This window comes from Hermetia illucens, chromosome 6 (assembly GCF_905115235.1).
Source record: "Hermetia illucens chromosome 6, iHerIll2.2.curated.20191125, whole genome shotgun sequence".
Taxonomy (NCBI): domain Eukaryota; kingdom Metazoa; phylum Arthropoda; class Insecta; order Diptera; family Stratiomyidae; genus Hermetia; species Hermetia illucens.
This window is the reverse complement of record NC_051854.1, coordinates 68,742,468-68,755,643: the sequence shown is the minus strand read 5'-3', so window position 1 is coordinate 68,755,643 and position 13,176 is coordinate 68,742,468. Positions and strand designations below refer to the sequence as shown.

The 13,176-nt window shown below is 45.3% G+C and overlaps 3 protein-coding genes across 3 annotated transcripts; all 3 read right to left on the bottom strand.

The window, feature by feature from the left end:
* Positions 1-5,498: 5,498 nt before the first annotated feature.
* On the bottom strand, positions 5,499-6,602 carry LOC119660036. Its single transcript, XM_038068415.1, has one exon. The coding sequence runs from the start codon at positions 6,600-6,602 to the stop codon at positions 5,499-5,501; it is 1,104 nt and encodes a 367-aa protein (XP_037924343.1).
* Positions 6,603-7,341: 739 nt separating this feature from the next.
* On the bottom strand, positions 7,342-9,528 carry LOC119660035. The gene has a single exon (XM_038068414.1). The coding sequence runs from the start codon at positions 9,526-9,528 to the stop codon at positions 7,342-7,344; it is 2,187 nt and encodes a 728-aa protein (XP_037924342.1).
* Positions 9,529-9,662: 134 nt separating this feature from the next.
* Positions 9,663-10,445, bottom strand: LOC119660034. Its single transcript, XM_038068413.1, has one exon. It carries the CDS (start codon positions 10,443-10,445, stop codon positions 9,663-9,665), a length of 783 nt encoding a protein of 260 aa, XP_037924341.1.
* Between the last annotated feature and the right edge of the window lie 2,731 nt (positions 10,446-13,176).

Here is a 13,176-nt window from a genome sequence, read left to right as displayed (position 1 = left end):
CACTTCACACTGAATAGGCGCTTTGATACGTATTATTTTAAGATATCGAAACATTTTTCTGAGAGGTCCATATGTAATTTATACTACAGCCCTTACTATCACACCTTGTCAAATGCCTGGACGACATCGAGAAAAATAGCTCAGCACACTTGATTCATTCCCTTTTTTATCAGGTAGGTAGGTAGGTAGGTAGGTATCAGTAGCTGCTCCGAGGAGCCCAATTAGCGCTTTAGTGCGCCGTTTTGATGCCACAAACTCCTAAGACCGTGACTATTGTTATGGTAACAGGGAAGCAGAGTCCAGTCGGCTCGGATCTTCAGAGCCAACCCGTAGTGTTCACGAAGGAAAGCAGCTCTCCGACAATCCAGCTAGAAATCTCTTTGAGGTCCCCAAAGAATGGTTTACCCAGTGTCCGCAGCCTGACTCGAGCCAGAGCTGGGTAATCGCAAAGAAAGTGCATGAGGATTTCCCTTCCTTCTCCGCAGCTTCGGCAATGCGAATTGTGGGGTAAGCCGAGCGTAGCGGCATGGTCCCCTATGGGCCAGTGCCCCGTGCAGACCGCGGTAATCTTCAATGCATTTGCACGCGTCTGGCACAAGAGCTCTCGTGATCGCTCTATGTTATAAGCGAGCCAAATTCTTCTTGACTTGGCACAGCTTGTAAGCCTTCGCCATCTCAGGCCCGCGGCTGCTAGGCAGTGCGAGTAGACTCGGCCCCCGACAGCCGCCAGCGGAACACCGACTGTATTCCCCGAGGGACTGGCAAGAGCAGAGCCTTGTCTGGCCAATCCGTCAGCCCGCTCATTCCCCTCTATGTTCCTATGCCCGGGAACCCAGAGGAGCGTGCCGCTTAGATAGTTGAGCGCGTCTCTGCACTGCCCCACTAGCCTGAAAGATGTCGTCGTTGAGTACAAGGCCTTGATGGCCGCTTGGCTGTCGGTCAGAATGGCTATGTTACGCTTGGGGCTCGAATCACGCTCCAGCCATCGACAGACTTCCAATATCGCCAGTACTTCCGCCTGGAATACACTGGAGAAACCTGGGAGACACCGTTTGCATTCGAGAAAACCCCCGCGCCAACTCCATAGGCCATCTTTGATCCGTCCATAAAGAATACCGTGTCATAGTCTTGCAACACGCCGCCGGTCTTCCACTTTGTCCTGGTTGGAAGGTCCACAGCAAAGCTTCTCGTGAAGTTCAGCATGCGTGTGACATAGTCCGTGGGGGATGCCCAGATTCCTCGAGGTATTTCATCTAGGATGTTGCTGTGGCCGTAAGACTTTCCTGTCCAGCATCCGGACTCACGTAGTCTGACGGCACTGCACGCTGCAACATATTTGATGTGGAGGTCTAGGGGGAGGAGATGCAGGAGTACACTGAGAGCATCTGCCGGGCAGGGCCGCAGAGCTCCCGTAGCACCTGCACACGCGGTTCTTTGAATCCTATTAAGCTTCGTTCTATTGTATTTCTTCTTCAAAGCCTGCCACCATACAACAGAGCCCCGTACGTCAGGATCGGACGCGCTACAGCGGTGTACATCCAGAGAACCATCTTCGGCCGGAGACCCCATTTCTTTGCAAAGGTTCTCTTACAGGCATAGAAGGCTATACAGGCCTTCTTAACCCTCAGTTCTATGTTCAACCTCCAATTTAGTTTAGGATCCAGGATTACACCCAGATACTTTACATTAGAGGAAAGAACCAATCTTTGTTCATTCAGCCGTGGTAGATGAAATTCAGGTATCCTTGTCTTGGTGGTGAGTAGCATCAGCTGCGTTTTGGTTGGGTTTATGTTGAGTCCGCATCTTGCGGCCCATAGGCACACCTTTCGCAACGCTCCTTCCATGATGTCGCTCATAATGGACAGAAACATCCCTGATACTAATATCACCAAGTCGTTGGCATACGCCACCACCTTAATCCCGCTGCTGTCCAATGTACGTAACATTTTGTCCATTACTATTAACCAGAACACCGGTGAGATGGCGCCACCCTGGGGCGTGCCTCTGTTCACGACTCTGGTCAAGTGGTTGCCTCCTAAATCGGACTGGATTATCCTGGTACTCAGCATGGATATAATCCAATGCGTGAGATACACCTCCAATCCAATACCGGTCAACGCTTCCTTGATGGCGTTGGTACTAACGTTGTTGAAAGTTCCCTCTATATACGAGAAGGCAGCAAGGGTATACTGCTTGTACTGCAGCGACCGCTCAACCGTGCCAATTACCTCGTGGGGGGCGGTTTCTGTGGATTTTCCTTTGAGGTAGGCATGCTAGGACTTAGCGAAGGGCGTTCTCTCCATAATCGTCCTTAAGTGAATGTCCAGGACGCGTTCTAGGGTCTCCAGCACGAAAGAGGTCAGACTGATTGGCCGAAAGTCCTTCGCGGACTCATGACCGCGCCTGCCCGCTTTCGGTATGAAAACCACTCGTGCGCGCCTCCAGGACTATGGTACGTATCCTAAAGTGATGCAGCTCCGGTAAATCTCAACAAGCCACGGCACAACCCTATCCTGCTGCTTCTGTAGCATGGCTGGCATTATGCCATCTGGGCGTGGAGATTTTTTATCAGATTAGTTATCTTATGCATTTCTTCAATTGTGGAATGCTTTTCGCGGAAATCGAATTGGTGAGGTGGCATTAGGTTTCGATTAACAATTTGCTTCAGTCTCTTAAGGAGAAACCCTTCAAATAGCTTGGCTGTAGTAAGAAGTAGCGATGTTAGGCGATACGATTCGACTCTTCTTGGCTCCTTCCCTGGTTTGGGGACCATTATAACTTCGGTCACTTTCCATAGTCGAGGGACGGAATGTTTTTGTCTGAGATTCCCTTAGTTACGAAGAAGTCAATGACATCGGGTGTTACGTCAGTCAGCCCGTATGTATGCTTACCGCCGGAGTGAAAAGTGCTCTTTAATGCTCGTTTCGTTTCCAATAAAGCTGTGCCCCTGGATGTTGTTGTCCCAATATTTTGCGTTGAAGTGACTTCCTGAACCGAAGAAGCTTCTGATGAACTGGAAGAGTCGAACGAAATCTTTTTTTAACGTTTTGTGTAAAACAAAACCTTATTAAAATTGATTCACTGTCTGTCTTTTTTTATGGTAGGTGGAAAGCTTCAAAAGTTACCGATGAGTACTGCCACTCGGTTGTGTGGAACTTTTACCCACTAAAAGCACCTCCTTCTCCATCCACTCTCCCCTCGAGAGTGTCATATGATAGTTCGTCGGGGAACTAGATCAGTATGTAACTGTTCTTGGTGATGGTAATCCTCTCCCTCTCTTTCTTCCTTCTAAACCCCTCCTGGCTTAGCATTCCGTGGATAATTTTTATTGCTTATTCCACCTCAATCGAACTTAACATATTCTCCATTATGTTTTCCGCTGATAAGTGGATATTGGCTACCGCTTTAATTTTCGTTCTGTATGTTGCTCCGCATCCTCTGTTACGTACTAGCAAATCGGGAATTTCGGAGAATCCCCATGACCCAATGGGTGGAGGTACCCTCGATAACCACCATGTCCGCCTAGAAACTATGTCGAATCATAGCCTACGTTACCATACCTCCGTTTAGTCCTGCTTTCGACGTTCGGTATCAACCTATGACCCCAGCGTCCTTTCTTGCTCTCGTCCCATCGTTTCTGCCATTCTACCAGTGTCTGTTTGTCATACGTACTTTTCTCCAAAAAGGCTAAACCGGTCTGAACGAAATTTGGTGGAAATATCGAAACTATGAAATGTAATGATGTATTCATTACATACAGTGAGTGGCAAATTTTGGTAGAGTTTAAAGGGGGGCTCCCTATTCATGCAAAGGGGAAATTTCATTTTTTTTTTACTGAATATAACATAATCATGGGAATGAAGGGCCTCGATTAGTAATTTCCGAAAATGATATTAGTTTTGACGTGAATTTTAAAGTACGCGAGAGAGGAGTCAAAATGTGCACACTTAAAGTGAGACAGGACTCATTTTCTGAAACTACACAAAAATCTGAAAAATAAATCAGGGTCCAATATCTGCTCAAATAAACTTACTAATTGCATATTACCAACTTTTAGAAAGTTACTAGAAAGTCCCCTTAAGTTCATCCTGGAAGTACTAAATTTTGCACCAGCATAGAAGGCATTATCGCGCGTATGCCTGTTTCATGGGAATCTGACTATTAGTGCCAAGGTTGTATTGCTATAAATTTCGCGCGAATTTACTGCATCTTAAGTCGTGTAAATAAGATGATGACGATGATAATTAACGAGAATAATTGACATTCAAGTGAAATATTGAAATTCCATTCCTGAAGAATCTACTTCTCTCCGTCCTTTTCAAGGTTTTGTGTAAAACAAAGCCTTATTAGAATCGATTCGATGTTTGTTTGCCCGTCTGTGTGCCTGTCCACCACACCTGATTTACTCGGAAACGGCTAATTGTCATGAGGACGTGTGTCTGCATGGTGCGAATGTGTAGTCTACGAATCGTTTTACATACAACGGATGGCATCATTTTGCACTGGTTCTTTTTTCACAGAATACGACATATGGGGTGCCAAATGCGAGGGCTCAATGAGAACTTTTCGCAACTGATGTTATTTTTGCTCCAAAAAGTGTAGGTCTCGCCCGCAGAACCTATCCAACTGAAAAAACTGAAGAAATTACAATGGTGCATCCATACGAAGTCCAGGCTTTAAAATGTATCCTTTTCCAATATCTGCTTAATAATAACTGCTTAATAACAGCATATTACCATATTTTAGAAATTTACCTGAAAACCGCCCTTAAGTTAATCCTAGAAGTAGGTAGACGGATACAAGCACTAACACAGTGTGCAATTTTGGAATAATAATAATAATCGTTGGCGCAACATTCCCATTAGATCAGGGCCTTGAAGTGCAGTTCATTCAAGACCGTAACGGTACACTACAGGATTAAAATACCCTATAGGAGGCAATGTGATCGGCATTGCGCTCGCCCGAGATTATTACCCCGATTTGATTCAGGTATTCATTCACCTGTGAATCGATTGATATCTGACGTCAAATCATGATACAAATTTCACTGCTACCGGTGAGATTTGAACCGCAACTTCCCGTATGATAGCCTCGTGCTCTAACCACTCAGCGGACAATTTTGGAAAAGAAAGTTCCAAAAAATCCAACTTTGTTAAAACAAGGGGGGGGGGAGTGAACTTGTGTTGGGTTTTTGAGCTGAGCTTCCCTAGCTTGTTGATCTTTGCGTACAGTTACTCATGTCCCATTTCTTGAGATGTTTTCGCTACACTACTAGTTGGTTTTTCAGTTTTAGGTTTTCCTTCCTTCGGTATTAGTGGTATTTTTTTAGTTGGATTACGTTTTTGATCGATGGTTATGATCTTGTAACCCTCGAACACCTACTAAAAGTGTAAAAAATGGGCAGATATCATTCCGCCCACCTACATATGTCTAAAGTACATATTACAAAATTGAGAAATTTGTTATATTTGATTAATATTTATTAGCATTAGCATAATTTAGTTGACATTTAATTTGTTCACGGTATGTCGTATCATTTTGTGGTGGGAAGCGGAAGTTGCATCGTTTGATTTAACTCTTGTAATTGTTGGCTGAGATCTTCGTTTCCGGTTGACTTTAGTGGGTTGACTGTCCTGTTTGTTCGCGGAGGCATGTTCATTTTCGTTAGAACCCTCTGGAATGTTCACTGGATGGTGGTCTTCAATAGGTAGAGCCGCCAACTTGACGATTGGTCTCTTGGTAATACGGCCATGTAATTTAATTGTTGCTACGCGAACTAGACCGTCTGCACCAGGATGAACCTCAGTGATACGAGCTAATGGCCACTTTGATGGAGGATAATTCTCGCTCTTGACTAATACCAGTTGTCCGGGTTCCATGTTCGGCTTTGTGATGAACTCATCTGACCACCGGTTCCAAAATTGTTTTACAATTTGCTGTGTCAGTTTCCATTTTTTCAGCAGGTTTAATTCTTCGTTCGGGGTTTCTTGCGGGATTGATATGAGTGGTTCGCCAATCAAAAAATGCGCGGGAGTGGGTGCTTCCAGATCATTAACATCGTCGCTGATGGGCATGAGTGGCCGACTATTAAGAACTGCTTCGATCTGGGTGAGAACCGTGTACATTTCCTCCATTGTTAACAAGCTGTCACCGATTACTTTCTGCAGGTGCAGTTTGACTGACTTCACCCCAGCTTCCCATAATCCTCCGAAATGAGGACTGCTCGGGGGTATGAAGTGCCAGGTGATTTTGTCGCTAGCTACCGTGGACTGAACTGTTTTCATCATCTGCATGAACTGGTGTTTTATTTCTTTACTGGCTGCTACGAAATTTGTACCACAATCAGAATACAAATCCGAGCACAAACCGCGCCGGGACACAAATCGTTTGATTGCTGCAAGACACGCTTGTCCAGAGAGATCACTCACAACCTCCAAGTGAATGGCTTTGGTCTTCAAGTAGATAAAGAGGACTATATAGGATTTCATCGTGTTAGCGCCTCTGCCCGATGACCATTTTAGTTGTATTGGTCCGGCAAAATCCAGTCCGCAGGTTTTGAAGGCTCTTCCAGGGGTGACTCGTGTTTCAGGTAACGCTCCCATTAACTGTTCTCCTGGCTTTGCGTTTGATTTAAAACAGGTTATGCATTTGTGGATGCATGTTTTTACCAATTTCGAAGACTGCAATATCCAGTACTGTCTTCTGATTGCTGCTTGGGTTACTTGATTGCCTCCATGCAAGGTGCGCAAATGGTATGCTCTTACGATCAATTCGGACAACTTGCAGTCAGGATTTAGAATCACTGGGTGCTTACGATCGTCCGATAATAGTGAGCGTCGCAGTCTTCCGCCCACCCTGAGGATCCCCTCAGCATCAGTGAACGGTGTCAGCTGGAATAATTTTGAAGTGGCTGGAACTGGTTGCCCCTTGTCCAACCTTTCTATCTCATCTTTAAAAGATAATGCTTGGGATAGCCGTACACATGCCATTTCAGCGTTGTTGAGTTCTGAAGTTGTCAGGGTTGCAGGTTTTGTAATAGTTGGTGACTTAAAGCGAAGGCAATATGCCACAATTCTAATCAGTTTTGCGAAGTCGGAGTACCTCCCCAGTATACTATCGTCGAACGTGAACTTCGCAACCTTCGCAACTTTGCAGGAGGTCTCAGGCTTCGTCTCGAGTGTCGTGGTAATGTCGATTGCCCTTGACGAGTAATTGATTGGTTTGTGTTGCAGCCACTCGGGTCCGTTCCACCATAAATCGCTTTTGAGGAGTTGAGAAGCAGTCACTCCCCGTGACGCTATGTCTGCCGGGTTCCACTCTGTATCGACGTGTCTCCATTGACTAGAGTTGCTGGATTTCGCTTATCCTATTTGCGACGAACGTTTTCCACCTGGCTGGGTGATCACTCAACCAAGCGAGGACAATGGTCGAATCCGTCCAGTAAAATTCAGCTGTGTCGGCAGGGAATTCGCTGGCTTGTTTCACGTGTTTCATCAATCTGCATAGTAGGACGGCACCGTTCAATTCTAGCCGGGGTACTGACTGTACCTTTAAAGGTGCCACTTTCGATTTCGATGTTAATATGTTCGCAGATACCGTGCCATCCGGATGTATTACTCGATCGTAAATCACCGCTGCAAAAGCTGCCATTGACGCGTCGCAGAAACCATGAAGTTCTACCTTGCAGCGATCAGACGTCTGTATGTATCTTGGTATTTTAAGTTTTGATAACGCTGGCCACTCCTTCATGTAGGTCAGCCACTCGATTTTCAACTGGTCAGGTACGGGCTTATCCCAAGCTAATTTCTGTAGCCACAACCTTTGGATAAATATCTTGCTAACTATTATGATGGGCTGGATCCAACCAAGCGGATCGAATAATCTTGCAGCATTGGATGTAATTATTCGTTTCGTAACTGGCTCGTTCGCTGAGATATAAGGCAGTTTCACTTTAAAGGTGAATATGTCGTCTTTAGGAATCCATTGCAAACCCAATGTCTTGACGGTGTTTTCTAGATTGATGTTGACTACGTCAGACGTTTCCCGGTCAGCGGTGCTTACATGTTTCAGAACCTCCTCATAATTCGTGGACCATTTTCGAATGTTAAATCCAGCTTTTTTGAGAACGTTCACAATATCGTTTTGCAATTTCGCTGCACCTTCTATGGTCGAGGATCCGGTCAGCAAGTCATCTACATAGAAGTCCTTTTTGATGCTTTCACTTGCTGATGGTGACGTGAATTGCTCGACTTCAGCGACCTGTTGTAGGGTACGTATTGCTTGGAAGGGAGCACTGGCGGTGCCATAAGTTACTGTGTTTAGCCGGTAGTGCTTTATTGGACCCTGGGGTTCTGGTCTCCAAACAATTCGCAGTAAGTCGCAGTCTCGACTGTCCACGAGTATCTGTCGGTACATCTTCTCAATGTCAGCAGCCAATGCGTATTTATGCCTCCTCCACCGCAGCAATATTTCAAAGATGGTGTATTGCGTATTTGGTTCCACCATTAGGATATCGTTCAACGAGGTGCCGGAGGAAGTTTTATGGGACGCATTGAATACGACGCGAACTTTCGTAGTTGTGCTGTCCTCTTTAACTACAGCATGATGTGGCAAGTAGTATGAGTGTTTGCAAAATATTTCTGCAGACGGGACCTCGCTCATATGTCCCAATTCCAGATATCCCTTTAGGAATGCATTGTACTGCGCTTTGAGCTCTGGATTCCGTTCGAGTTTTGCCTCTGTCTGGCGGAGGCGTATGAGAGCGTCTTTTAATGACGGATGCAGCAGGATGGAGGGGTTCATATCAGGCTTAATCGGCAGCCTGACTATGTATCGGCCTGACTTTGGATCCCTCTTAGTAGTTCGGATGAACTGCCTCTCGCAGTCTGCTTTCTCTAGCGTGAGGATTCGCTCTTGTGGTAACTCTTCCTGTTCCCATAATTTTCGTATGTCAGCATCTAGCTGTTCGATGCTAACCATACTGATGGAAGGTTCTGATGCTCGTGTTACTTGGTTGACAGGCCCGGACAGGATCCAACCGATTTTGGTTTTTTGAGCCAAAACTTTGGTATTCTTTATCCGGATTACGCCCTTTTCCAATAGATCGCCATAAACGTCAGCACCCAGGAGGACATCGATCTTCCCCGGAATGTTATACGATGAATCAGCTAAGTCCTCCTGTCTCAATTCAGTTATCTTGCATGGTGTCTTGGACTGGGGAATCTTGTCCGTTATATGGTTTACTACGACAAGAGATAAATTGAAACACCTTGTCGACCATTTCTCTTTGCATAGCCGTAAGAGTTGCGCCGCAGCTTCACTGATGAACGAACGCTGGGACCCTTGATCGACCAATGCACGCAAAAGAATGAACGTTCCTTGATTGTCCTTTACCCGAATCCTTGCTGTAGCCAATAGAACAGCCGTAATGTCGACGCCACTGTTGATAGCATTCAGCGATGAGACTTGTTGTTTTGGATTCGGCAAAGCTGAAGATGCAGCTCTATTCGACGATGCCTGGTGTAACATTGAGTTATGCCTTTTTCCACACAGTTTGCACCCTTTACGTGATGGGCAGTTCCTGACTGTATGAGCCTCGTGCAAGCAATTGTAGCACAGCCGCAAAGATGCTACCAACTCTCGTCGTCTGGTTATGTCTGATTTCAGAAATGTGTCGCATTGCGAAATTCGATGATCGCCCTGGCATACTCGGCAGACGGCTCCCGTTGCTTGTGCTGGTGTGCCCCTACTTTCACCGTCTTGCGTTCGGTAAGCTGTACTGCTTCCAGTATTGTGAACCGTTGATGCAAGAAGCTCGTGAATTGATTCAAAGTTGGTATCTCGTTCGAAGAACCAATAAATTTCTGCCATTCCGAATTACTTTCATTGTCCAATTTTTGTTGCAGGATGAACACCATGATTAGGTCGACTAAATCTGCTCCCAATGATTCAGTATTGGCACGGAATTGTTCGGTCGTGTCCAATATTCGCTTGATACCTATTGCACTAGCCGGAGTGCTAGTCGGTAAACTCCATATGCCTTTCATGTAGGCATTCCCGATGGCCCTCTTATTGTTGTATCGCTCCTTCAGTAAATTCCATGCTGGCGCATAATTAGTCTCTGTTAAAGTGAGGTGGCGTATCAATTGTTCTGCCTCACCGTTGACCGACACACGAAGATACTGAAGCTTTTGTACACCACTTAAATGTTTGTTGTCGTGCACCATGACCTTGAATAAGTCATGGAATGCTGCCCACTGAGTGAAGTCGCCGCTGTAGCTGGGTATTTTAATCCTTTCCAGCCTGACTACGTTTTCGCCTGCATCTGGGGCCTCTTGAACTGCTGGACGTTGCCTGCTCTCCGCAGCTAGGTAACTGGCAATGTTTTGACGGAATACCACTGAACATTCGCCCCAGGCATCCTCGACCTCCTCGTACTCTTTCATGTACTGCGCAAGTAGTACTGCATCCTGAGCCCTCACGGTCTTCACCCTTCCGTGCAAGGCTTCGCAGATCGCCCATGCTCGCTTTAGCGTCTCCTCTCGGTGTTGAAAGTATTGTAAGTTGTATCGCGTCCTCGAATCCCTCTTGAAGTTCCGAACGTTTGCTGTGGACGCTGTCCCGGAGCCGTTGTAGTATGCGAATGACTGAGTGTGTAGGATGTCTGAAAATATTGGCTCGACCAGATATCCGGCTCGAAGGACCATGTAAAAAATGGGCAGATATCAATCCATAATTGGGATCTAGTCAACAATCCTAAAATTGTTGATGGCTGCCGGGATAGGTACAATAATCCTCAAATTATTGTACGCTGAAGAAAACAAGAAGAAACTACTGGTTTCACTTTTCCTTGGCTAGTCGCCGAGTTTATTACTATCACTTCGTTTTTATAAAAGAAATCTTATAACTAAGCAATTTACAATTTACACATTTTTGTTTACATGACCATTTAGCAATTTACAATTGACACATTTCTGTTTGCATGACCTATTGATTCGTTTCTGGCACAAGCGCATGTTCAGCACTCTTTCTTTGAACTGCTATTATGTTGACGTTGCGAAAGTAGACCAATGTGTCGATGCACTTATTAATTTTAGCTGAACTGCTATTATGTTATTTTGTATGATTCGAACAAAAAGTGTCGATCGAATGCAATAAAAGGTAATCCCCAGAATCCGTAGGGCCGACCTCCTGAGAGGGTAAATTTTCCAGTACAACTGCTAAGGTATATATTCCACTGTTTCGTTCCATTTCAGCGATCTATGTGTTAGAGTGTACGCAGGCACGCCATCCACGATGGATACCTGCGTGCTCCTTGTCGTCGCAAAGATAACAGCTAAAACAGTTCTGAAATCCAAGCATTCTGGATTCTCCTGCATGGAACAGTGCATGCTTCATTTGCTCCCCGATTTCGAGAAAGCTCTCAACGTCATGAAGAAGGAATGTATCTGATATGCTCTTACAGGAGAAATTAATACCTATTATCATTTCTTCTAATTACTTTGGGCAAATAGCTCTGGATTTGGAAAGAGAGGCAGGTAAAGTCGGACTCGATATAAACACCAACAAAACCAAGGTTCTCACTGTCATGGCTCATTACACTCTCGGTATCTGCACCTTCATCAACGTAGTTTCTGGCGACGATGGCACCAAACTAAATGACGCCCGACGCATTAAAAGCGCTAGATTCACTTTCGCTACTTTGTCTAGAATCTGGAAATGTAGTAATTTCAACACCAAGATCAAGTTTAGACTCATCTATGCTAGCGTTTCTTCTGGTTTGCTATATGGAAGTAACACATGGAAGGTGACTAGCAATGTCGCTCAAAGCCTTCTGGAACACCTGTCTGCGACGTGTCACTGGAGAACGCTGGCCTGATACTATTTCAAACGCAAAAACTGGAGTGATGTCACCCGTAAGCGATATGATTGGAAGGCGAGAATTGCAGTGGTTAGGTCGCACTTTATGGAGGGCGAATATTGGTTTGTTGGCTACACTATGCAAAGGAAATCACTCTGCCAAGATAGTCGATGGGTGGATCGTCCTAAGAGCACTTGGCCCTAAACAGAAGCCTAGGAGTGCGGGAATCTCGGGAATCCTGGGGGGCGGAAGCGCTTTTCGGTGATCGGTGAATAATCGTGCGTAGGTGTGGTGGAAGCACTATACCCCACCAATGAGTGCCTGGCAAACTTCATCTCCCCTTTTATGCACCTAGGGCGACGATTTTTTTCTATCGTAATTCCGTATCTAATTCCATCACTTGATAAATGGACAAAGTTTGACAAATTTGAAAAAGTTCAGCTTATCTTCACTTCCTGCTAATGAGAACAAATTAAAATTAACAGTTGTTAAAAATCATATTCCGCTCTCAGCAGATTAAACGTTTATGGCAAATAAGGTCACTAACTTCGAGCAAAAATGCAATCTTTTAAACAAACATGTGAGCTCTTCGTTTTAAAACCTCTTTAATTCGACCAATGTTTGTATGTTTTAAGTTGATGATGAAACATCAACATTATCATCAACGGCGCAACAACCGGTATCCGGTCTAGACCTGTCTTAATAAGGAACTCCAGACATCCCGGTTTTGCGTCGAGGTCCACCAATTCGATATCCCCAAAAGCTGTCTGGCATCCTCACCTACACCATCGCTCTATCTCAGGCAGGGTCTGCCTCGTCTTCTTTTTCTATCGTAGATATTGCCCTTATAGACGTTCCGGGTGGGATCATCCTCATCCATACGGATTACGTGACCCGCCCACCGTAACCTATTGAGCCGGATTTTATCCACAACCGGACGGTCATGGTATCGCTCATAGATTTCGTCATTGTGTAGGCTACGGAATCGTCCATCCTCATGCAGGGGGCCAAAAATTCTTCGGAGGATTCTTCTCTCGAACGCCGCCAAGAGTTCGCAATTTTTGTTGCTAAGAACCCAAGTTTCCGAGGAATAGATAACGACTGGCAAGAGCTTTTACCCTATGGTGAGACGTTTCGGGCCGAACAGTTTTTGTAAGCTGAAATAGGCTCTGTTGGCTGCCAACAACCATATCATCATCGTAGCTGTTATCGGTTATGATTTTTGACCCTAGATGGGAGAAATTATCAACGATCTCAAAGTTGTATTCTCCTATATTTATTCTTCCCGTTTGACCAGTGAGGTTTGATGTTGTTGG

Bases quoted from the DNA above. Each gene is read 5' to 3' on its own strand.
- LOC119660036 (XM_038068415.1), bottom strand. From the start codon at position 6,602: ATGGGAGCGTTACCTGAAACACGAGTCACCCCTGGAAGAGCCTTCAAA.
- LOC119660035 (XM_038068414.1), bottom strand. From the start codon at position 9,528: ATGTTACACCAGGCATCGTCGAATAGAGCTGCATCTTCAGCTTTGCCG.
- LOC119660034 (XM_038068413.1), bottom strand. From the start codon at position 10,445: ATGAAAGAGTACGAGGAGGTCGAGGATGCCTGGGGCGAATGTTCAGTG.